The following is a 26,577-nucleotide window of genomic DNA, read 5'->3' as shown; positions in this document are numbered from 1 at the left end:
CTCCTTAGGTTACATGGATAGGTTTCCTATGTATTATTTTTAGTTGTAAAATTGTGGCACACTACTACCAATTCATATAGAAATAATAAATGAATAATCAAGTCTCATAGAAATCGTAGATTTCGTAAGTTACTAGCTTTAGGTAATATTATAGGTAAGATTGATAAATTACTGGTAATATTCCCAAATAGAAAAATACTGGTAACGAGTATCTTACCTGAGACCCATCACTAGCTCTAGGTAACATAAAATAGGCTGAATGCCATGTTTTTTCAACTACACTTAGCAATCGATACTATGGAATGGAACTGAGGCTTTGCTCTGGATTCAAAAATCGAGAGGGAATTCTTAAGAAAAATCGAAGTGAATATTTAAAGAAAGTTGAATGCATATGTCGGCGGCCGATTGTAAGATCAGGCAGATCGTAATATTTATGTGTAATGTTTTGACGGTAGTCATATTAAACCAATAGATTAGGTAAAATAGGTTCGTCAGGTTGCTTCAGATGCCCGAAGGGCAAACCGTCCAGAATAGGAGTCCCGCTACGTGTCGACTCAGGGAACGAGACAAAGATTTTTACGTTTCACGATATGCCTAGGAATTTCACGATCTGTCTGATCTTACGAGAGGTTGCCGACACGTACATGGATAGTTATCCCTTTAGGCGTGCGCAGCAGTATGTCCCACACTTGTATGTAGAAGTGCTTGGGCACGCGGCACAGGCAGCCTTCCAGTTGTCGCCTTTGTAACGGAGTCAATCTGAAAACACATTTTGCCAACTATACATTGAATTATAATATCCCACCAAAAACATTTCATGTAGTGTTGCCAACTAACATGCGCCTATAGTTTTCACAAGAAAATGTCATCAGTATCCCTAGTGTACATTTATTCGATAGCGTGACGTACGTTTGCGTTAAGTCTCATTTTGTAGGGGATTTTGAGTTTCCAAACCGTCCCGCTTGGCGCGCTGTTTCTAAACGACACGCGCTGTACGATTATTTATGTATTTTATATTTAAATCGTATGAAAACAATATCGAATGTTGCCTTTGGAAACTTAAAACATTTTTGCAGTAAGATAAAACGCCTCCGCTTTGACAGGCATTTCGGCAGCTATTCCGTTCCATTCAGACAACTTATTAAGAACGGTTTTTCAATATTAAAAAAATAAACGTGTTATAATGATGAAGAGGTAAGTAATAAAATATGAAATATGCTTATGTTTATTATTTTTACATTAACAGTAGGTTTTTTATGTTGATTGCGACTTTTAAAGGAAAGTAACATTAACATTCCTCAATAAGTAGTCATGAATTGGAACAAGTGGAAAAGTAAAAAGCACTAGTTCGCGAAATCCAACTTTCCGCACGCTAAACAGCTACGTAAAGTAGCACTTTTTGATCAACTGTATTAAAAAATAATTTATCTATCTATCTAAATACTGCAATACTCTGAAAACACCCCTCATCACACAAATAAATGCTCTTACCAGGATTTGAACCAAGGGGTTCGAATATATGTGCATTCATATGAATCATTCTCATCCGTCCCCGCCTCACGTATGGCGGTATTCACGTTCTCTGCAGCAACGTCCGTAATTGATAGGGCTTCAACTGACACTCCCACGCGTCTCTCAGGCGGTAGCAACCGGAGTTAAGTATACCTGCGTATGATAGTAATAGTTCTCAGTACTCACCCCTCCTCATCGGCCCAGTCGGAAACGGTCAACACCCTCTGCAGCAGCGTCCTCAGGCGATACGGCGAGAGAGCCTCGAGAGGCGCGCCCGCGCGGGCCTCGCCGGGGAACAGCCGCAGGTACGTGCGGATGGCCTCCAGCACCCAGCCCACGCGGATCTTGAGGATGCCGCGGAACATCTCGGGGCTCGTGCCGATCAGACGGCCGCAGTACAGCACGATTTCCTGGCGTCGCAACATAACAGATATGTCACAATGAGCAACACTTGTTCAACTACATTTCGTACTTGACGTCACAGTGAGACGAAGACAAAGCCTTGTATTGCTCCTTAACAATTGTCACCTTATTAACTTCGACAATAGTATCACATATTTGTTTTAGGTAAAAAGGGGAATTAGAGATTACTGCAGAATATTTAGGCATTAAGTCCGCCATTTTTACTTTTTTGTGAAATAAAAATAAATAAATATTTTAATTAATACAAATTCTACACATAGGATGACGAGGATCATGAAATAAAATAAAAACTAGAGACCTGTTGCAGTACGGCTCCGATGACATCATAAGGCTGAATGGTGGAGTACATAACGGATTGAATTTCGCCCGGCGTCATCGGTTTATCGAACACAGTTTCTTTCTGCCCGATCACGCCTACGGTAAGCTGAAACCAAACGGATTTATAAATTACAAAAAATCAGTTTTTCTTCACACTTGCTCGAAAAAGATGTTATTTCATGCAGGTATAGGGAGCGTGCATGAACTGTAGGAGGCAGCACAGGAGCCGTCAGATTTTTGGCGCGAGGCGTAAATGTGATGTTTTTTGTTCCGATGTAGCCCACAAGATGGCAGAACCTACTATGCACAAGAAAACACGTGACGTGTACATGTGCATGTTTATGGTTCCGATTCAGGCCATAAGATGGCAGACCCTCCAACGCGCACGGTCCCTATACTGAAGGACAAAGGCATTTTTTAAATCGTGTCACTAATTCATACGAGCCAAGTAGGTATAAATGAGTTTTATTTTTAAAATACTGACGTTTATAATTTATTTTTATTGTTTATGTAAAAAAAAAAATTTGATTAATTTCATAGCCATTTAAAATATTTTTACACAATTTTCAATCTGGCTGAATGCCGGATAGGTCTGTGCCTTCAATGCCTTACCTGTCAATGAATGACAATATGGCGGACAATGTTTGAAATGTCACCGTATTTAAGAATTATTTGCTTAAAATTTAGTTTTTTCTTCGCAAGTGATGAAAAACATTGTGTGTAACTCCACGGGTAAGAATTTTGCAAGCTCGAGTCTTTAATGCACTCCACTCACCACACCACTCAGCTGTTGTGCATCTAAAGACCTCGCATGCAAAATTTTACTTACCCCCCTCGTTGCACAATGTACTATAACTTTTCCTCTAATGTTGTGGACCCTGGAGGCGCAGATCATGTACAAGTTTTGTTAATCATTCTATTTAGGTGACCTTACAAGTGTAAAGTGGTTAAGAGCGATTTATCATGATGCCTCGTAAACATCAGCTGTCGACCCGTTGGTCGCTTATGAAACTACCCAAACTTCCAAAGGTCTGAAATTTCCAAGCCTAATTGTAACTTTTTATTTGACTCATTGAAACCTACAACGCCTTAGAACTTTGTATACCTGCTTGCCGTTGACCAGCACGGTGGTGATGAAGGGGCTGATGGAGTCGACGGTGTGGTTGAGCAGCGACGAGCAGTACCGCACGGCGCGCCAGTGGCGCAGGACACCTGCACTGTGGTAGAGGCTCTTCAAAGCGTCTAGGGCGGTCGTGCCGTTCACCTGGACAAACGATATAATCGAGAACGGCACATGAATTGAAAATAAAGGTTCGGATGAAAAGGATTTCTGATAAATCAAAAAAGAAATGATGGAAAGGGTATATCAAATCATCTGCTGCGACCGGTCGCCCGCTTTCGAACGATTTCTACACGTATCGCAAATCAGCTACTATAACCGCAGTTGAAAGATTATTATAAGAGTTGTGTAGCTGAGGTTTTTGAGGCATGTGAGTGTCTCTGGGTATGGTACGACTTGGAGCACCTTGCTCTTACATCGCCCCTTCTGTCCTTCAAAAGCTGGCACTGGGAGAAAAGATTCTCGGTACCCCGTAGCGCTGTAACTACATCAGCAGTCGAACGGTTCTTATAAGAATCGTAGAAGAGGGCTCACCGTGAAGGATTCTCAGATCTTACCTCATACATAGCTCCTTCTCTGTCTTTCAAAATACCCCAAAGCTGGCACTGGGCGAATATATTGTCCGTGCCCCGTAACGCAGCTACGACGTCCGCAGTGGAACGGTTCTTGTACGAGTCGTAGCACAGGTTCTCCTCGCGGTAGGTGAGCGTCCGCGGCACGTCCGTAAGGGACTGGTAACCGATGTATTCGTGTTCGAGCTGCCTGAACTGAGTGAACATCTCTGATGGGAAGTCGCCTTGGCTCATGAAGTCCAAGTGCTCTATAAAAGAAGGTGCGCCATTTTTATAAGTCAACGATGCATCTGCATCTGCGGTGTTCTGAGTTATAAACGACGTGTTTTTATTCATTAGTCATTACACATGAGATAATTATTCAAACGAACGATGATACCGGAGCTAAATCTATAATAGGATATAAATTGTTTCGCATTGCCTTCGGTTGTGGAAATAATTGTAATGAGTCGAGAATAATGACGTTAAACCACGCGGTTATATCTCTAATCTTCGCCCAGACTTAGCTGGTTAGGTTTTCCAGCTAACATTGTGCCTATATGCCAAGTAGGCAACATTTGATGATGCCTAGAAACTACATAACCATCAGTAATTATAAAATAAATCTGTCAGAACTTTATCCATGCACGAGCTAGAGATGAGTTCTGCAGGCGTCCGAGGCGGATCTTGATGCGTTCGCAGTGGCCTTTGATCATCGCAAACAGGCCCAGCATCTGCTTGAAGTGCGAGGAGACACACCGTCGATCGACAGTATGTATAGAATACCAGACTAAAGTATGTCAGAACCTTACCCATGCAGGAGCTAGAGATGAGGTTCTGCAGGCGCCCGAGGCGGACCTTGACGCCGTCGCAATGGCCCTTCTTGAGCATCGCGAATAGGTCCAGCATCTGCTTGAAGTGCGGGTCACGCATATGCTCCTCCCGCACCAGGAGACACACCGTCGGCCTCCCGGACAGACGCCAGTATCTACACAATAACAAACAATCATTTAAACAATTTTTAAGATTTTTTCAGGATTCACATTGATCACGAGCCAGGGGTGACGGAGTTCAAATCCTCAGCTGGTCCAAAATAATATTGGGGGATAGCGTCGGAAAATATAACCGGTGTTCAATAATATAATCAGTGAGTCGTTTTATTCAATTGTATCTGCTTATTAGAACTCACTTGCCAACAAACTGCAACTCTGTCTTGATGTCGTCGATGAGCAGCGCCATGTCGCGGTACAGGTAGAACTCCGACACCTCGAATATCAGCGGGTAGCATAGCACTGTCATCCCGCACACGCGGTAGATCTGGAACGGAAACCATTATTGTAGCCAGTACAAAAATAGGGCATACCTTTTGTACTTGACGTTAAGCCTTCATTAAAACTCACTAATTACTATTGCATGTTAAGAGCCGTAGTACAGTAATAGCAAAACAACGGGGATTTTTATTTATTTTATTTGTAATTAGTGAGTTTCGATAGTCAAGTAAACAAAAATATTCCACATAATTATTGTGAATTTTGTTTTACAGTATTAGGGTTAAATTTTGCGTAATTTCGGACACCATTATGCATGTCAAAAGGTTATTGAAAGAAGTTTGGCAACTGGAACTAGATGCCGCTGGAACTGGCCCTGTATGCATGTAGGTACATAATGCGTTAATTATCATAGGTTGTCAAGAATTTACGGTATATGTATAATCCATTTATAATAAAACGTTTGGCGCCGTGCAGCGTTATTTTATTCGGCTGTCATATTCGCGGATAGCATTCCGATATCTATGGTCTTAAAAACCGAACGAAAGTAAGGAATGGCACTATAGTAAATCTAGCGGTGAATGAATGGTCAAGTTGCCTGGGATTGGAAAAAACAAACCATCACGATACTTATTGTCTCTGTTACCTTACTGGTTCCCAGCGAGCCAACGGGTCGGATCGGGCGGCCCGTCAACTTCAGTTTAGGACAAACGCCCAGCTGTCTGTACACGTGCACTAATTGTGTTGAACTGCAAATCTGCGAAATAACTACAACATCAATATCTCTAATCTTATATGAAATGAGCGCATGGCGTGAAACTTTAATATAAAACGGAACTACTGTAGATAAGGTTCCTATTTCTTCGACTCTTATTAGTAAGGCGCCTCTAATGCGAGTCCTCTTTGAGTCACTGTAGTAGGTAAATTAGTTGTAGGCAATGCAAGAATATTTTTACCTGGACTGGTTCAACTTCATGTGGCGTCTGGGTCTGGATGCCGTAAGTACCCATCATGGCCTGCAGACGCATGGACTCCGCAATCAAAACCACTTGCACCACCAAGTCTGTCGCTATGCCCTGTTCAAATATGTTACTGTAATATTACTTTTATGTGTAGAACCAAAAGAAAGACAAACTTAAAACGTTTTCATCACACTTGCTCGAAAAAGATCTTATTTCATGCAGGTGTGCTGAAGGACAAAGGCCCTATTAATTATGTCACTTATTCATACATACCAAGTAGCATAAATGAGTTTTACTTTTAAAATACTGACGTTTATATTTATTATTTTTGTTTATGTTTGAAATTATTCAATTTGATGAATTTAATAGCCGATTCAAATACTTTTACATAGTTTTCAAACGCGGCTGAATGCCGAATAGGTCTGTGCCTTCGATGCCTCACCTGCCAAGAAATTACAAAACGGCGGACGAATGTTTGATATGTCATCGTATTTAAGAATTATTTCGCTTAAAATTTAGTTTTTTTTCTTCGCAAGTGTGATGAAAAACATTGTGTTTACTCCGGGCGTAAGAATATTGCAAACTCAGGTCTTTAATTCCCTCCAGCTTGCGGCTGTCGGGAATTACCAGCCTCGTATCCAAAATTTCACTTACCCCCCTCGTTGCACAATGTACTATTCTTAGAAGATTATTTAATTAGGTAAGCTATAAATATGCACAAGATTCTTTTTTGTGTAAGTAATTAATCAAAAGCAGTAATTTTATTTTTGTATTCTATATGCATGAAGAGGCTTGGCAGTGGCTCCGCCAAGTAGAGCAAGCTAGTTACAATTTTTTCACTTCAAGTCTTACTTGTATGCAACGTAATGCTACTGCTATTCGTACTGCCTCTTGATAGTGTTAATATTGTCGCAAATCGTTTGCAAAAATTACAAAAACTGAAGCTACACAACAATTTTTGCTGCAGAAAAATAAAGAAAAAATGCAATCGGTGTCACTTCATCGTGTGTAAGAGAGGTTTCAAAGCTAGTTTGTGATTGATAGATAGTTATAACCCATTTTATTCCACCTTAACACAAACGAAATAGAAACACGACGCCCAATAATAAGATTCATAAGAGGCTTGTTATATTGATTTTATAATTATTACAAACAAATAAAAAATCGAATGTACATTGCAATGTACAAATGTACACAAAAAAATATTCCTCATTGACAAAAGACAAAGTGAACCATTTGCTTGGAGACGTCAGAAATAAAGGACTTTTACAAGAACAGAAGAGATAAAAAATTAGAACAGATCACTCCGCAGCGGCGACCATGCGGCACGTCGCTCTAACAACTCAACGAGCTATATGATATTTTTACACGAGCATCACATGCTTTTTGCCTAAATGCCTAATACTTACAAACGCTGGCTTGGCCTGAGATTTGAGCATGAAAGTAAAATAAAATCACATTTACTGACTATATTCTGAAAGTAATCTTAGTATACTAGGTATAATTTTTTTCCGTCGTTTTAATAGTAAAGAAAGAGCCATAAAGATTAGCTAATTAGTTATCTATTGTAAAAAAAGGGTAAGTGATTTCTTATATATATAAAAAGCTACCGTCATAATATGTAGTAAGGTTCAATGTCAAATGACATCACCAAAATTTCAAATGCAATAAAAAATATTGGAGGGTTGTGACAATCGGAAATTTCCAAGTAGTAATAATCCTGTGGAACTGGTTTATGCTATCCGCAAACCAAACTGAGGGCCGAGGTCATATCACTGTCTCTCTTACTCTTGCCATGACCACGTAAGCGTGAATGAGAAGTTTTATTTTGGTTTGCGGACAGAATAATTATTTTACTCACTTTTTACAGTTTTGACAACCCTATACAGGTGCGAAGATATATCTTGTTTAAGAAACATACAAATCATTTTAAGCTTGAATAAAAACTGTGTTTAGGTCTATATTACTCTAAATTGTCTTCTTCGTATTACGACTTATGACCTTTCGAAATACAAATGCTATTATAACAAGTTTTATTATTTTTTACTTTAAAGACAGCGTACAAAATACTTAATGAAAATGTCATTGGTTAAAAGTTAAATCAAATGTATGCAGGTCGACTTCGGCGTCGAGAGGGCACGCTCGGAGTGTGCGTTCCGTGACCCTAAGGTAAGTATCACTTAGAAATTTGGCAATGATGAAAATGTCTATGTTTTTAAGTGTGTTTTAGTGACGTGACATAAGTATGGTTAAGTTCGCTATTATTATTAGTTTTGTAAAATACCGAAAGTGCAGTATGTAAACAATTCAACCCTTGCCCTGTTCACGTGCAGCACCCGTCAGGAGCTGCGCCAGTACGAGCATGGTGCCCTCGGGGCCAGTGGCAGCGTGTACCTGGAAGGCGGAGTAGCGGCCGGCGCGTCGCGGCCGGTTGTAGGAGGGCAGGTAGCGGCGGATGGGATCCAGCTCGTTCACGTGCAGCAGCCCTCCCGTTAGCAGCTGCGCCAGCACGAACATGGACTGCGCCCAAAGGAACAGGCCTCCTGTGTCTACACGATAAAATATCTTAGTTCACCAGTTTAGTACTAAGCTGATGTCTAAAAAAAAATTGCGTCGCGTAAGCGTAGTAATAGCAATCAAGCGTAAGGCCCGTAAGCCTATTTTTTTTTCGTTTATCTCGCCAGCCCTTTCGCACATAACTGAAATACTTGATATATAGTATAGACTAGACTAAGAAAAAATCGGGTATAGTATAGACTAAGAAAAAATCGTGCCTTGGATTTGCCAGCTAAAATAGATCACGGCTCCGAATGTTATGCGGTAATTCTAGTTTTCTTAGAATAAGAATAAGAATAAGAATAAGAAACCATTTATTGCCACACAAAATACAATGTTTCACTTAAAAATAATAATAATAGGCATGCGCGGCAAAAGGAACGGACTCAACGACGTTCTTGACGTTTGACGACTTAGTTACCACAAAAAATATGGCGTCGTAATGGCGCCATCTAATTCGGCTACCAAATTCGCGGTCGCGGGTTCAAACCCCGGCTCGTACCAATGAGTTTTTCGGAATTTATGTACGAAATATCATTTGATATTTACCAGTCACTTTTCGGTGAAGGAAAACATCGTGAGGAAACCGGACTAATCCCAACAAGGCCTAGTTTATCCTCTGGGTTGGAAGGTCAGATGGCAGTCGCTTTCGTAAAAACTAGTGCCTGCGCCACATCTTGGGATTCGTTGTCAAGCGGACCCCAGGCTCCCATGAGCCGTGGCAAAATGCCGGGACAACGCGAGGAAGAAGACTTATAAATGTTAGTTTAAACGCGAATGATAAAAAACCACGCTGAATCCAAATTATTCGATAGGGAGCATTACTGCAATGTTCTGCCGCCAGAGTGCAGCACCTATCGTAAACCATAGATTAACAGTTTTTTTACCAGTTTTCACAGATAATAAAATATGACATTGATGCATCAAAAATAATGCATCGGAAATCGAAATTTAGTTATCTGCCTCTTCATCGCTCGAATATGCAAGAGGGATTGGTTAAACAACGATATTTAGATTTTCTTGTTTCACTGTAGACCATCAGATTGTGATAGATTGTGGTAGTGGCGCCCCCTACGAAGAGCTTCGCGTAATATTCCCTATTGAATTGTATTATTAACACACTTGCACAGTATTTCATCACACTTGCTCGTAAACGATATTATTGTATCTCAGCATACTGATATGGAATGAGCTATATTATGGGGCGTAAAAGTTTTTTTTTATATTTCATTACACCCATGGGCATATTGCGCATAATGTTTTTTTCAAGTAGGTATAAACGAGTTTTACTTTTAAAATACTGACGTTCATAAATATTTATTTTTTAACCGACTTCAAAAAAGGAGGAGGTTCTCAATTCGACTGATTTTTTTTTGTATGTATGTTACTCGATATCTCCGAGAATCGTGAACCAATTTTCAATTTTTTTTTAATCGAACGGGAATAACCCCGAGATGGTCCCGTTGGCACCAAATCGGGGTCTGATGATGGGATCTTGGAGAAATCGAGGGAACTCTTCAAATGTTATAGGTACATGTATGGCGCTTTTGGTAATTTTTGAAGTCGGTTATATTTTTTGTTAAAAAGTTTTATTGTGTCTAAATATTTAATTCGATTAATTTAATAGTCACCCAAAATATTTTTACACAATTTTCAATTGTGGCTGAATGCAGGATAGGTTTCTGTGCCTTCGATGCCTTATCTGTCAAAGATGACCATATGGCGGACGAATGTTTAAAAATACACCGTATTTAAGAATGATTTCGCTTAAAAATTTGTTTTTTTCTCCAAAAAATATTACGAACTCGTATTAATAATTTAAACCCTCGCCTTCGGGCTTATTTAAAATTAACATTTGTTCGTAAATTCTTGTTTACCGCCCTAAATACACAATGTACTATTAAATTACTTGACCGCCACTTGAAGTTTTTTTTTGAGAGAGCATATCTGTTTCCGTTTAATTTTTACTTTAACGGACAAAGTATTTTACAGATGGCGCCAGCATAAGTTTTCCTGACAAGCCCTAGAATTTATAAAAAAATTTAATGGCCTGGATGCCCTTTAAGACAAATCTCATAGAACAAAACTGAGAGACATGGGAATTTACTGTCGCCATCTATATGCAAACCTTTGACAGTAGCCAACCCCATTAATTCTACCCACTACCCTAAGTGATTGTGAAGCAATGCGACAACGCATTGTAAGGGAGCAAAGCTGTTCGCGTCCGTCTCCGTGGGTGATGAGGGCCTACCACGAACCACGTTCGACGTGTTGCCTCTCTTTTGCACTTGTAAATTCGTAAGTACTTCAGTGACAGGGAGGAAACACGTCGAATGTGGTTCGCGGTAGGCCCTCTGATCATCAGACGCTTTATCGCGACATTTTGCTGATTACTATCGAAGTGACTCAAAGTTCAGTTTTCCTAACGATCCTTTTTTATTAGGGTTCCGTAGCCAAATGGCATAAAACGGAACCCTTATAGTTTCGCCATGTCCGTCTGTCTGTCTGTCTGTCTGTCTGTCCGAGGCTTTGCTCCGTGGTCGTTAGTGCTATAAAGCTGAAATTTGGCATGGATATATAAATCAATAAAGCCAACAAAGTCGTACAATAAAAACTAAAAATTATTTTTTTTTAGGGTACTTCCCCTACACGTAGTGGGGGTGAAATTTTTTTTTCGCTTCAACCCTAGAGTGTGGGGTATCGTTGGAAAGGTTGGTTTCAAGAAACATTTTTTGATAAAGTGAATATATTCGGAGATAATCGCTCCGAAAGAAAAATAAAATGTGTCCCCCCCCCTCTAACTTTTGAACCATAGGTCCAAAAAATATGAAAAAAATCGTAGAAGTAGAGCTTAAGAAAGACATTACAAAACTATAGCGGACATGATCAGTTTAGCTGTTTTTGAGTTATCGCAAAAAGTTTTCCCTTCATAGTAAAAAGACTTACTTTAATTAGGTACTGATTATGCAAATTTGCCTATTTGTTTAACTTGGGTGAAAGGTACCGTTTCATCCCTTGGTTAACAATTTACTATACTTTAAGTTCCAGTTTAGCTTATTGTGACGGAAGAGTAACTACGGAACCCTACACTGAGCGTGGCCCGACATGCTCTTGGCCGGTTATTTAGAGTAGTGTTGGTCCTCAAAACTGTGGGGCGGACAAACTGGAGGTGCATTAAACATCAAGTCGCTTGCCTATCAGTATCTCTACTTACACATTTTCAAAAGTTTGCACAAGAATTTATCGAGTTAATTTCACGTTCCCCGTTTTATTACCGAACTGTCGTCATTTGTCAATCCAGGAACTCTAAGGTCAATTGATTGATTAGCTTGTATATTGGTATTAAAAAAAATTACAGACGCAGTAAGCAGAAGAATTAAGAGAGCTCCTTATAAAATTAAAAATTAAATTATATAAAGAAGACATCGTTAAATTATTTGTTGTTAAGCGTTGCATCACTAACTAAAAATTGTTAGACACTAGTAAAATGTGCAGAAGATTAAAGTCAAAGAAGACACAGATCATTCTCAAAGCTAGTACAATTTTACCTTTGCTGTCGTCGCCGGGTTGGTCTGGAATTACACATTGTAGAACTTGGTCAAATCAACGAATTTTAATTTATTTTTTTAACAAATATAGGAGTCAGTAGCATGGAATTGATTAGAGTCAGACCAGGCTAACTAGGCAGCGATTTTTTATAGCACAGACTGTGCAAGTGTTATTTTAAACGTAGAAATTTCATCGAAGTTTGACGATTAAAATAACACTTGCACAGTCGAGCTATCAAAATCACTGCCGAGTTAGCTTGGTCTGACACTATCGCGAACTTGTTTTGAGTCTATAAAAAAATGACGTGATTAATAATTTGGTTTACGCCATGGCATTGATATCTACATATGGTTGCGACTCAAAACGCTTAGCACACTATAGATAGGAAATTAATAAGTATTACATGTATGTTAGATTATCCTGCTTCGCTTCGATACCATTTCGTCAAGGACACGTATTCAAAACTCATATGTGCCACGTAATGGGAACGCTTAATCAGAAAAATGTTTAAAAAAACACTTACTGGCTGGCATCCGACGGACTGAATATGGCTCGTTACGCTCGTTCTCTATTCCTTCCCGAGGAACATAATAAAACCACGGAATCACGGGATCTGAAATAATTCAAACCAATACCTAAAACACACATAAACATAACAGTTTTTGAGAAATAAAATATAACTAAAATAAACTTCAAGCCTAAAAAATTCAGTTGCTTTTTCACTGCCCTCTACTCTAGACATTGTTTCAATGTTAGGTATTTTACATGATCATTGAAATTGCGACTTTAACTACATAACATTAAGTTTCCTTTTTGTTCGTCTTATTAAAATCCCCTTTAAGTAGGAGCCAGCAGACAATCAAATTTACCTCCAAACTCATCCATATATATCCTGGCCTTCAGTAACCTCTGGTACTCCTCAACCTGATCGGGTAACGTCCTAAACACCCCGTCAATGATCATCATAACGTAAAAGAGCGGCCACTCGGACTCTATCCCATCAAATTCCTTGAGTTCTCCCTCATTGTAGTATCTACGAGTAGGGTCCTCTAGTACGCATTTGTAACCGTCGCGGCTGAACCGTTTGAAGCCGTATTTGCCTTGTAAGCGCCGGAGAATGTTGGATTTGGTCAGTTGAAATAAATGGTCTTCATGCGTGGCGAACGCTGGGAATGATATAGTCGGTAGGAGAGCTACGTCGACGCCCTGAAATTTATTAACTATTTTAAAGATTTATGCATTTTATTTAATTACTAATTCCACCTTTTTAGAATCGATCTTTAAACTTAATTGTTGTGATGGGCTCTTTTTTGCTTGTATGTAAATTCCTTGTTGACGTGTAAAAGTGCCTTTGTGGCCTATTTGATAAATAAATGTTGAAGTTGAAGTTTATCATTACAGATACCTTGTAGACCTGGGCAGTTATTTCAAAAGCTTTTTCGAATATTAAGTCTACAATGTAATGGACATTGGTAGGTTTACCTTAGAACTAGATTCCCTCGGCAGCATAGTTTCGAATATACTCCTATTGCGGTTATGTGCGTCAATGTCCACATACACCACGCTCCACGACGCGCCCTTGTCTCCGAACAGGTTGCAGCCGTTTATCGCTTCCAATGCGGCCTTTGCCATGCCTGTAACAGGTTTATTTTATTAGGAAATTTCAAGTAATTAATAATGTACCTTATCTTATCTTATTACAATAATATAATTTTACAAAAAAACATTTAAAAATTAATAATAATAAAAAATTAAGTAATTAAATTTTTATTATTATTAATTTATTTTTATTATTTTTAATTAAGAATAAATTAAAAATGAAATAAAATTAAAATGTCAGGTTTAAATGTCAGTTTAGAAATTGAATATGTATAATTAGACCAAGATTACTCCGCAGTTATTTTGATAGCACCAACTGTGCAAGTGTTATTTTAAACGTCAAACTTTTACGAAATTATGACGTATAAATAACAATTACACAGTCTGTGCTATCAAAACCGCTGCAGAGTTATCTTGGTGTAACTCTATCCCATCTTATTGTAGGTCCGACAAAGTACATATTCTTTATTTCGCTGCCAGATCGTACGGGTACTGTGTAATGTAGAAAGTAGAAAAGTCTAACAGCGCTTAAATGCCAATAATGTACATATTATTACTTGTTCAAATATTAATGTGTCTGTGGTAAATTAGTCTCCTAATTAATTGCTCTTTAGCTGTTGTCAATGCCGTAGATTTCTTGTTGTACGACATTAGTGTTTACCTATGGATGAAGCATGGATTTCTGGTTTGCCGTCATTGTATTTAGAGCCGCGCTCCCACATTCCATAATCTGGCGTCCTATATGCTCGCTCCACATAATACACCAAGTTTTGTATAAAAGCTACTTCATCCTGAAATATAGAATAATGTACTTTAAAATAAGGCGATTAAGTTTAAATTGATATGACGTTGACAAACATAATGACAAATATATACCTACATAATAATAATAGATTGTAAAGGAAATTGTTAGGATTAGGAAATAGCGCTCACTTATACACAGATTATCACATTAATATTGTCTGTATTTGCAGCAATCAAATAAACACTTTATCTATCTATCTATCGTATGCAATATTTTATTATATTATTATTATTCAAGCTACGGCTACACCCGTATGTATGTTTTGAAGACGACAAGATATCTATATCTGCTTGAAGAAAACTAAATACAACATTTATATTATATCTGAAGATAATGGTTTTTTGGATGTCAGACAGTCGAAGTAGGACTGGACTTCAGGACTTGGTTAAACGTAATATTCCACAAACCTGCGTATATATAATTTGCAGGCCCGACGTAATCATCTGCACAAGAAACAGCAGATATAATGAAACAACATCTATCTGCAGGTGATGGTACTGGTTATCTGACAGCACTGGCTCCCCAGTTGTGAGGTGGAACTTGACGTGCAGTGCGTGCGCGGCCATCTGCCTCGTCTTGAACGCCTCGACGCGAGCGGACTGCTTCACCCAGCACTCGAGGATTCCACGCATGCATTTGACCGTGCTCTGGCCGAGCTCGTGCGACTTGCCGCGATCGTCGTCGATGCGTCTGTCAATTGAACATGAAAGAAAGAAATAAGCATATTGGTAAAAATTAAACTGGTTGAAGGTTGCACTACAATGACTTCAATTTTAAAAGCCTTAGACTCCTTAGAGGAATGCCGCAAAGATTTTGAACTTTACTACAAAGTGATAGGGTTTAATTTAGCGTGATTTCCGATGATGGCACCCGGTATGGCAGTTAAAAGGGTAAAAAAACAACTAGGATATTGTAAATATCATAAAAAAATGTTTCTAACTCAAATGAGCGCCAAAGATAGTTCATCATCAGCATGACTGTGATATGTTTGTATATGTAGAGTAAGCTGCATAGCTAACTGACTCCTCTGCAAACAAGCTTCTATACAGGAGTCAGTTATCTCTGCAGCTTATTGTACATTCAAAGAAAGCCAAGTATTATCTCTTCAAAAGTAAGAATGTGTTGCTAGAACCTATCTGTACTTCTTGATAACTGGATTGATTTTTTCCTAACCAACCTGTATGCTTGGTATAGGCCCCATACTGCAGCTGCACAGTAGATACTATCCCTCACACTACCAATGTGGAGGTCAGAGGATAGCACTGGAAATAGTCCAGTGATCGGACTTTGAAACCGGAGCAATTGTCTTTTCACTGTAAATTTAAAATAATTTATAGAATCATTAATATAAAATCCTTATTGTCAGGTCAGGATCTCGACGACTTAAATAAAACTTCGATTTATAATAAAGCGAAGTATAATCTTCCAAAGGGTACTGGTTTACAAGGGTTCTTGTCAAAACGGTTCAATGTAGAAAAGTGGGTGTTGATAGTATGGAGGATGATGAAAGAGTGATTTGCAATATTTGATCAGTACAAAAGGTTTAAATTTAAATGCTTCTAATTGGCCGCGATACAGATTATGTGGAGCGCTCCTATTGGTGCTTTTAAAAAGCCTCCGAATACTAGCCGAGCCCGACGGCTGCGTTTAGCTACTGCATCGATTTTTATATAATAATAAGTTGCATTCGCAACACTTATCATATTAAATTTTGTCAATTCAAGCAAAGATACATTGATCAAGTAAGATGTGTAAAATCTACGACAATTTTGTGCTTCGAATTTGACAGGTAAGCGAGATGGCGCTGTAGAGTTCCATACATTTTGGGGTAACTTAGATTGACAAAAGTTGATATATGACAATTCAGTGACCACAAAATGTAAGGTGCAGTACAGCACCATCTGGTTTGGATGTCAAACTAAGGGGCACATTTTTTTCTTAGACTTTACCTCTCTATTACAATCAATTCTATTTGAACCTTTGGAGACCCGGAGAAATATAGTGACATTCCGTCATTGGTTTTCGAAGCTGGCTACCCAGGGAGCCCACGGGTCTCGAAAGGTTAAGTGTAGTGTGTATAAGATTTAAACTCAATATTTATTTTATGTAATCTTACTTAACTCTTCAAGTGGCATATGTCGTTTTTGGGTTATTGGAATTTTGATTTTATATCATTTAATCAAATTTGAAATTTAAATGACATAATCGGTCGGGAGTCATCGACCTATCACTCCAAGGGTTAAACTAAAGTAGTAGTTCATAATAATTAATACTGAGATACAGTAAAACCGTTTCTCTCATTTCCAAAAGACATAATTTATTTTATTTACAAAATGTATGAAAAGGTAACTAGAATTACTTACCAATTGCATAATATATATCTAGCTGCCTAACAGTATCTTCATAATTGGATATCTTCAGAAATTGCTGAGCATTAATATCATCTATACTCCCCTGTCTAATCATTGTATCTCTATCTGGTAATGCCTGAAATTACAAAAATAATATAATATAAGGGCCTACATTTGTCAGGAAATAACAATGGCATACAGATTGTTTTTAACCTAGAAAAGGAAATAGCCAAATAGGCTTCTTTAAATCCTAGAATGAAACCCTTAAAGGGGTGCAATAGTGGTTACAAATGCTAGAATTTAGTACTAGAGTATTAAGAGGAAGGGGCTGGGGGACAGTCTGAGGTCTTTTATGCAAACAAAGTCATGTTCATGGGCTAAAAGTTATAAATTAAGTTTCTAAATAATATAGATAAATAATAGAAGATAACTATTCAGCAACATATACAAAAAAAGCATACTTCACAATAAGTTTGTTTTGTAAGTATATTGGCTCATTTGATCCAAGCAAAACCAAATAAACCATAAGCCGGACGATACATGAACAATACAGAAGCAAAATTGAATAATCTTGTCTATTTACCTTTTTTTAATTAAATTTAAGTGACGACATTGAAAGGTCAAATTTGTTTGGTAAATATAAATCAGGAATCCATAAGTGTACCTTGGTGAACTAACTTTTCGTTGCTAAATTTTAGTACTAATACTTAAAGGAAAGTGATATCTTACGAATAAAATAGAATTATTTCCAAAAATTAAAATGTCTCTACACAGTTTACGCCGTTACTAAAACGTTTTTCGATGTTCAACTTCACTAAGGTTCAAATTAGGTGAATGTTTTAGTTTTATGCCTACTTTTTATTTCTCTTTTGGCTATACCAGTCAAATGTATTATAAATTCTTTTATTTTTACCTTTTGTGTTATAAAACAAAAATATTATACATCGAAAATATTGTTAACACTAAGTAAATCTCGGACTCGGATCACAAAAAAGCGTTTCAACATGTTTCCATGATTCCTTTGTTTTGACAACTGTGTCAGTGTCATATGTCAAAGTGACTTAAGCTATGAATTTGCAAAGTTAGCTTTTATCTTATTCTCATTAACTTTTGTATTCATTAAACCGTAACTTCTTACATGGAGCTAAAAGAAAATGTTAGATATTAAAAAAATAGCTTGATTTGTATATATAAATTGGTAATTTTATAATAAAATAATAAGAGAAATAAATTATTCCGTATTATCATGAGTTTTTAACAGCCCTCTAAAATGCTCATTTATCATTAATATCATTATAAAAAAAAGGTTTCAACAACATATCAACACACACTTTTAACATTTGTTAATTCTATGTGCAAAAAGTAATATTCGAAAAAAAAAAAGCGCGGGAAACGTGAAACGCGGCGGTCCAGTTTTAGGTTTCTTGTAAATTTAATTTCCATTTTAATATTATAGATCAGGGAATCAGTAATTTGTATATAATTTTTCACATAGTTTGTATATATTGTTGTATTTGTATATATAATTAGTGTAATTTCGTCGTAGTTGGTAAGTTTTTTCGTATATATGTAATGGGGGATGACGATCCTCCCGACCCTGGAGGTGATAACCTCCAGGTCGGAAGTAATGTTATTATCGATTCAGCAATGGACACGGACTCTTCTGTGGGGAGCAGAAGTGAATTGAAAAGAAATAAGAGTCACAAAAGATGCAAAACATGTAATAAAAAAAGAAGGAAAAATAATGGCGGGGACTATTCGTGCGATTGTCAGAACATCATACAAGAAACCCAAGCTCCTTCAAACTCTAACATTCAGGTTACCAAAAACTCTTCGGATAACTTAAATACAAAAAATGACTCTTCTAATACCAAGGTTGGCAGGAATTTATTTTCATCTTCCGATGTTGCTCCCTTCACGGTGCACGTACAAATGAAACAAACAGATGCAAAATCATCTCTGCACCCGGTGTCCTTTGGGAAATTTTTACTAAAAAAAGGCTTCAGAAACATTATAAATGGAAGTGTTAAGCGCATTGGTAGGACACGTATAGCGATGTCGTTTTCAAATTACGTTGACGCAAACTTATTTGTTACTGATACGTGTCTTGAATCAGAAAATCTTACCGCATACATTCCGTCGTTTTCTGTGACCCGTATGGGCTTGGTTCGAGGTATTCCAGCACAGTGGTCGGAGGAGGAAATAGTTTCCAACATTTCCGTGCCCATGGGGTGTGGAAAAGTATTAAAAGTACGACGTTTGAACCACAGAGTTGTGGTTAACGGTTCTGTTACCTGGCAACCCTCAGAGACAGTTGTATTGACATTTGACGGTCAAGTATTACCGAAACGAGTCTTTTCATGCTACAACTCTCTTGCCGTTGAATTGTACATTTTTCCTACCATTCAATGCTTTTTATGCTGTAAATTTGGACATACCAAAAATAACTGTCGTTCGAAGCCTAAATGTTTCAAGTGCGGGGAAATGCATCCTGGAAATACCTGTGCAGTGGAGGAGGAGGATGCCATTTGCTGTTTATGCAATGGCTTTCACTTTGCCACAAACAGGTCATGCCCAGAACATGTAAGGCAAAAAGAAATTAAAGTCAGTATGGCAAATAACTGCATCTCCTATGGAGAAGCCGTTAAACTGCACCCAGCTATATCGAAATCGTTTGCTGATATGGTTAAGTCACAACCACATATACAATCAAATTTACCACATAATAGTGCTCAAAATTCAGTTACAAACCCTAGTTCGAATATGCGCCCTCCTAGCCATAGCAGCAGAAAAACTATTTTGTTGAAACCTCGTCCTTCTGTTAAAAAGACTACCCATGGCTATGATGTGGCTGCACATCGGGCCATAATAAGTGAATACTCCATCCCTTCTCCTGCAAACGGTTGTGCTCTACGTCAGGAAACAGAAAAGGAAGAACGACTAGTAATCGCTGAGTCTATTGAGGCCTTAAGAACTCTTTTGTCCAAGCCAAACCTTACTTTACCGTCCCACGTTGCCCCTATGATTGACTCTCTTACATTTGCAATTAAAAACAATGGACAATATAATACAATGGAATTGCAGAAGCATAATCAATAAAAAACATGATTTCATTCATTTACTAAATAAATTTAAACCTTGTGTTTTTGCCCTATCTGAGACATGGCTCAAGCCTGGAGCTCTTCTAAGAGCTACTGGCTATTCATGCCTCAGAGAGGACCGTCCTGACGGGTGGGGTGGAGTAGCTTTACTCGTCAGGAATTCTGAATCATTTTCATCTCTTCATCTCCCATCTCATAGTGATGATTTTTCAATTATTGCTGCCATTGTAAATAACATCTGCATCCTCTCTGTATATATTCCTCATCAATCATCTTCTATTTTTAATGAATTAGAACAAATAATTTCCTCTCTACCTAGGCCCTTGTTGATTCTAGGAGATTTCAATTCACACCATCAGTTTTGGGGCAGTTCAGTATCCAACTATAATGGACATCGTGTTTTAAAAATCTTAGATGATCACAATCTTTGTGTCCTGAATACTGGCTCTCCAACTCGCCGTACAGCGCCTACAGAATCACCCAGCGCTGTTGATCTATCCATTTGCTCTGCTGAACTGGCATCTTCTTTCACCTGGCAAACTCTAGATTCTACATTTGGTAGTGATCATTTTCCAATTATAGTCTCATTTCCTTCATCTACACGACCATCTCCGAAACCTAGCCCTAGGCTTAAATACAATCTATGTAATGCTGACTGGAAAAACTTTAAATGCTGTGTAGAGAAGAAATTATTGTTTTTGCCTAGTTTAGATGATACTGACGTAGTTGGTTGCTCGGTTGCTTTGGCCCGGGTGATCACAGAAGCAGCTGATGATGTATTTCCTGTAAAAAATACTGTAATTAATAAAATCCCCTCTCCTCCTTGGTGGGATCAGGATTGTTCCCAAGCCATTAAACAACGAAAGGAGGCTGAAAAACTTTATCGTCATTTTATGACTACTGAAAACTTTGAGTCTTACATGCAGGTCGCACGTGATACTAAAAAATTGTTACGTAGGAAGAAATATGAAGGTTGGAGACGATTCTGTGCGTCTCTCAATCCTAATGTAAAACCTTCCATAGTTTGGAACAACATCAAAAGGTTCAGACATGCATTCAATGAACCCTCAAGGCGTACACTGCCTCCTAATCTTGCACAACAATTTATAGACAGACTAGCACCTTCATCTGTTCCTGAAGAGTTTGTGTTCCAACCTGCAACCTTCTTATATGATCCTTCCTTAGACTCCACTTTTAATTGCCCTTTTAAAATGGAGGAACTAAAAGGTGTTTTAAGCAATTTAAAAGATAGTGCTCCTGGTGAAGATGGTGTGCCTTACTCATTTTTAGTAAATGCCAGTGATGGCATACTTACTTATTATCTGAGCATAATAAATTCGGTTATCCAGTCCGGTATAGTCCCAGATTCATGGAGATCCCAGATAGTTATTCCTATTTTAAAACCCAATAAACCAGCATCAGATGTTTCTTCCTATCGCCCTATTGCCCTTTCCTCAGTATTTGCAAAAGTAGCTGAACACTTAATTAAAAACAGGCTAGAATTTTTTGTTGAAAAGAACCATTTATTATCTCATAGTCAGTTTGGATTCCGAAAAGGTAGATCTACTTATGATAGTTTGTCAATATTAATTGCAGATATACGACTGGCATTTTCTAAAAATGAGTCAGTAGTAGCTGCTTTTCTGGATATAAGTGCTGCTTATGATAATGTATTAGTTTCAGTGTTACAGGAAAAGCTTTTCAAGTTAGGCATTCCACAAATGTTAAGTCATTTTGTAATAAACCTTTTATCTGAACGGTCCATCAGTCTTATAAATGACAACAATAGAATTTCTCGTTTAGTGTGGAGAGGACTACCACAAGGGTCTGTATTAAGTCCATTATTATACAATATCTATACATCTGATTTAGAGTCATCTCTAAATGGTACTGTTAGGGTCTTACAGTATGCCGATGATTTATTACTTTATTCATCAAATCTTTCTCCTGAACAGGCTAGTAGATCAGTCACTTGTTCCTTATGTTTCTTGAGGTCATGGTTAGATTCTAATGGTTTAGAACTTTCTGTTCCTAAAAGTGTTGTAGTTTTATTTACTAGAAAACTATTTCCTCCTCCAATCAAAGTGCAATTTGATAACTACTCCATTTCAGTAAAAGATAAAACTAAATTCCTTGGTGTAATTTTAGATAGTAAATTAACAGGTCTCCCACATTGTGAGTACATAGTTTCTAAATGTGAAAAAAATATTAATATCCTTAGGTGTGTTTCTGGAGTTTGGTGGGGTTCCCATCCTTTTTGTATGAAACTAATGTACAATGCCTTAATAAGAAGCATTTTAGATTATGGGACATTTTTGTTAGAGCCTGGATATGTCGTTGGCTTCCAAAAACTAGATCATATTCAATCTAAAGCCTTGAGAATAATTTGTGGTGCCATGAAATCAAGCCCTATCAATGCTATGCAAGTTGAGTGTTGTGAGCCTCCGCTCCATTTACGACGCCAATATCTTTGTGATAGATTTATTTTCCGTTGCTCCCAATTCTCTAATCACCAACTCTGGATTATCTTGTCTAACCTTCTACTTCAAATAAGTACATCCAACTATTGGAAACACAAGAGCCCTCCTTGCTTAATCAAAAGTTTTCAAAAACTTAAATCTATTTCAGCTCCCACTGTTAGCTCTTCATCACTTCCCATTTTTCAGCATGAATATGAGTCTCTTATACTAGTTCCACCAGTTCTCCTGGATATAGGTATATCAAAGAATGATATAGATCAAAATCAACAATTTCTGAGTTTTATTGATACTGATTGTCAGGGTGCTAACCATATGTATACAGATGCTTCTAAGATGTCCACCAATGGTTGTGTCGGTATTGGTGTGCTTCACATTCAATCTAATATTTACCAAAAGATAAAATTGCCTCCAGAATCCTCTGTGTATAGTGGTGAGTGCTTTGGAATCCTTAAAGCATTAGAGTTTATCATCATAATGCATCTTAAAAAAACAGTCATTTTTTCAGACTCTTTAAGTTCTCTTCAATCAATATCTAAATTTCCTTTCAAATCTAAATCTAATAACCCAATTATTTATCAAATCCGTAGTCTACTGCAAAAATGTCATCTTAAAGGTTACTCGGTTTCCATTGCCTGGATCCCTGGACACAGAGGGATTAAAGGTAATGAAAGGGTGGATGACTTAGCTCGAGATGCCATTAGTTCTGGAGACATGTTTCCATTTAAGAATGTTGCGGAAGACCTGTTGGCACTGCCTAAAATATACCTAAGAAAGGAATGGACAAAATTATGGGCATCTGGTGCGGGTGCCGCTGCGTTACATTATCGGAGCATACAAAGATCAATTCCTGCCAAACCTTGGTTTGCTAAAATCTCTTTGCCAAAGCCTGCAACCAGTATGTTAATTCGAATGAGATTGGGTCACGTATGTACACCGGAACACCTGAAACTACAAAATCGCGTGGCCAGTTCCGCATGTATTTGTGGAGCTGATCCCGCTGATCTTAATCATATATTCTTTTCAGGTAATTGTAACCTATATGACCGTTCTATATTATTAAGACAGCTGTCAGATTTAAAAGTTCCGTTTCCCACATCTATTAGAACACTCCTGTATATTAATAATTCTTCTCCATATATATTTAAATCATTGTATTCATTCCTTTCACGTCATAATATAAAATTATAATTTATTATAATATATTACCATTCCCTGATCCTTGTCCAAATTCCGACATATCCGTTATAATGTAATCCTTTAATTCCGTTTCCCCGTTTTACTCGTTTGGCTGAATGCGCCAGGAGCGCGATGCCATAAAAAAAAAAAAAAAAAAAAAAAAAAAAAAAAAAAAAAAAGTAATATTCAATATAATTGGATTACCTTTTACCTTTATCATCAATTTCGTTGGCATAGGTATGTTTTATTTGGTTTAATATCTAATTAAGGCTGTAGAAGTAAATACTCATATCATAAACTTCATTTTTTGTGTAATCATCACCAACAAATTCCAATATTATTTTGCAGGTTTGTATAGTGTAAGAATGATTGTTTCGAATATGTAGTTATTTTTCTTGTTTATTTGTACGTAAGTATAGGATTGCCTAATTATTATAGCTTGTTAAGTTAGTACTATACTTTTTTTACGCTATAGATCTGTTAGCAGGGACGATTCTAATCATTTTAATATCGTTTCTGTAAACCATGGAGTAAAATATATTACTTGATACAACGGGATGAGTGATCAAATTCCTCAAGAAAGTCAAAAAACAAGGTCCTCCGAAGATAAGGTTTTAACAAAGAACCATTTATTTTCCTAACATGATTCCTTTTTTTGCATTTAAGAACATATGCTTGTGGCCAAATATTAATTATAACACCAGTCTCTTTTTTTAATTAACATATTACTAGAAAAATTACCTTATGTCATAAAATTTGCATGAGCTAACTGCTAACATAACTGAAACCAGGGACTGAAAAGGTACCCTTAAAAACGGTTTTGACCGGTCTTTTTAAAGGGTACCCGACCGTTAAACTAGCATTTCGGTACCGATATCAACGCTTTGGGTATCCAAATAAGCTTCCGTCCAAACGGTACCGTTAAATAAAAGTACCTTTAAAACAATTTTGAAACGGTACCCGACCGTTGAAATAGCATTACGGAAGCGGTATCAATACTTTAGGTATCCAAACAAGCTTCCGTCCAAACGGTACCCTTAGACTTTAAAACAATTTTGAAAGGGTACCCGACCGTTAAAATAGCATTCCGGAAGCGATATCAATACTTTGGGTATCCAAACAAGCTTCCGTCCAACGGTACCCTTAAGTAATAGTATCTTGCCACGCGATCGGATACCCGAATACAAACCGGTCACTCAATTTGAATGATCGCCCGCCATCTTGGATTTGGGCATTTAAGCTCAGATTAAGATGAAAATCGATATCTGTGGATCCCAGAGGATCTTTATTATGATTCTGAGGTCAAATTTTTAGAAAACGCACGCCATTTTTGATTTCGGCATTTAAGCTCAGATTGAGATGAAAATCGATATCTGAGGATCCCAGAGGACCTTTATTATGATTCTGAGGTCAAATTTGTAGAAAACGCACGCCATTTTTGATTTCGGCATTTAAGCTCAGATTGAGATGAAAATCGATATCTGAGGATCCCAGAGGACCTTTGTTGTGAATCTGAGGTCAAATTTTTATAAAACGCACGCCATTTTTGATTTCGGCATTTAAGCTCAGATTGAGATGAAAATCGATATCTGAGGATCCCAGAGGACCTTTATTATGATTCCGAGGTCAAATTTTTAGAAAACGCACGCCATTTTAAATTTCGGCATTTAAGCTCAGATTAAGGTGAAAATCGATATCTGAGAATCCCAGAGGACCTTTATTATGATTCCGAGGTCAAATTTTTAGAAAACGCACGCCATTTTAAATTTCGGCATTTAAGCTCAGATTAAGATGAAAATCGATATCTGAGGATCCCAGAGGATCTTTATTATGATTCTGAGGTCAAATTTTTAGAAAACGCACGCCATTTTTTATTTCGGCATTTAAGCTCAGATTCAGATGTAAATCGATATCTGAGGATCCCAGAGGACCTTTATTATGATTCTGAGGTCAAATTTGTAGAAAACGCACGCCATTTTTGATTTCGGCATTTAAGCTCAGATTGAGATGAAAATCGATATCTGAGGATCCCAGAGGACCTTTATTGTGAATCTGAGGTCAAATTTTTAGAAAACGCACGCCATTTTTGATTTCGGCATTTAAGCTCAGATTGAGATGAAAATCGATATCTGAGGATCCCAGAGGACCTTTATTATGATTCCGAGGTCAAATTTTTAGAAAACGCACGCCATTTTAAATTTCGGCATTTAAGCTCAGATTAAGGTGAAAATCGATATCTGAGGATCCCAGAGGATATTTATTATGATTCTGAGGTCAAATTTTTAGAAAACGCACGCCATTTTAAATTTCGGCATTTAAGCTCAGATTAAGGTGAAAATCGATATCTGAGGTTCCCAGAGGATCTTTATTATGATTCTGAGGTCAAATTTTTAGAAAACGCACGCCATTTTTTATTTCCGCATTTAAGCTCAGATTGAGATGAAAATCGATATCTGAGGATCCCAGAGGACCTTTATTGTGAATCTGAGGTCAAATTTTTAGAAAACGCACGCCATTTTTGATTTCGGCATTTAAGCTCAGATTGAGATGAAAATCGATATCTGAGGATCCCAGAGGACCTTTATTGTGAATCTGAGGTCAATTTTTTAGAAAACGCACGCCATTTTAAATTTCGGCATTTAAGCTCAGATTAAGATGAAAATCGATATCTGAGGATCCCAGAGGATCTTTATTATGATTCTGAGGTCAAATTTTTAGAAAACGCACGCCATTTTAAATTTGGGCATTTAAGCTCAGATTAAGATGAAAATAGATATCTGAGGATCCCAGAGGACCTTTATTATGA

The 26,577-nt window shown here is 37.6% G+C and overlaps 2 protein-coding genes and 1 long non-coding RNA gene across 6 annotated transcripts in view; 1 reads left to right on the top strand and 2 right to left on the bottom strand.

Annotated features, from left to right (window-relative positions):
- Nucleotides 1-26,577, bottom strand: part of LOC133517955 (probable phosphorylase b kinase regulatory subunit beta) — a 55,284-nt gene that overhangs the window by 15,277 nt on the left and 13,430 nt on the right. Inside the window, exons 1-20 of one of the 4 annotated variants that reach the window (XM_061851449.1) lie at nt 17,928-18,062; nt 17,027-17,150; nt 15,841-15,976; nt 15,071-15,353; nt 14,520-14,649; nt 13,742-13,893; nt 13,129-13,465; nt 12,783-12,872; nt 12,259-12,282; nt 8,549-8,703; nt 7,564-7,578; nt 6,149-6,268; nt 5,839-5,949; nt 5,114-5,241; nt 4,737-4,912; nt 3,931-4,193; nt 3,359-3,517; nt 2,234-2,359; nt 1,699-1,922; nt 645-759 (exon numbers count right to left, since the gene is read on the bottom strand). In XM_061851449.1, the coding sequence (XP_061707433.1) occupies nt 645-759; nt 1,699-1,922; nt 2,234-2,359; nt 3,359-3,517; nt 3,931-4,193; nt 4,737-4,912; nt 5,114-5,241; nt 5,839-5,949; nt 6,149-6,268; nt 7,564-7,578; nt 8,549-8,703; nt 12,259-12,282; nt 12,783-12,872; nt 13,129-13,465; nt 13,742-13,893; nt 14,520-14,649; nt 15,071-15,353; nt 15,841-15,976; nt 17,027-17,129 (2,847 nt within the window). In that variant the 5' untranslated portion in view covers nt 17,130-17,150; nt 17,928-18,062. The other 3 variants (XM_061851448.1, XM_061851450.1, XM_061851447.1) reach the window with 3 other exon arrangements.
- On the bottom strand, nt 18,715-23,947 carry LOC133517959 (uncharacterized). Its single transcript, XR_009799429.1, has 2 exons — nt 21,431-23,947; nt 18,715-20,898 (listed from the first exon to the last, which is right to left on the bottom strand). It is a non-coding gene; the product is annotated as an uncharacterized LOC133517959 (long non-coding RNA).
- Nucleotides 23,954-26,577, top strand: part of LOC133517958 (ubiquitin carboxyl-terminal hydrolase CYLD) — a 33,939-nt gene continuing 31,315 nt past the window's right edge. The window contains exons 1-2 of the mRNA XM_061851453.1: nt 23,954-24,008; nt 24,247-24,382. Of these exons, the coding sequence (XP_061707437.1) occupies nt 24,329-24,382 (54 nt within the window). The 5' untranslated portion in view covers nt 23,954-24,008; nt 24,247-24,328. The remainder of the gene's footprint in view (nt 24,009-24,246; nt 24,383-26,577) is intronic.

The sequence above is a fragment of the Cydia pomonella genome, chromosome 5 (assembly GCF_033807575.1).
Source record: "Cydia pomonella isolate Wapato2018A chromosome 5, ilCydPomo1, whole genome shotgun sequence".
In the NCBI taxonomy this organism is placed as follows: domain Eukaryota; kingdom Metazoa; phylum Arthropoda; class Insecta; order Lepidoptera; family Tortricidae; genus Cydia; species Cydia pomonella.
The sequence above is the reverse complement of the archived record's forward strand: the minus strand, read 5'-3'. Positions and strand labels throughout refer to the sequence as shown.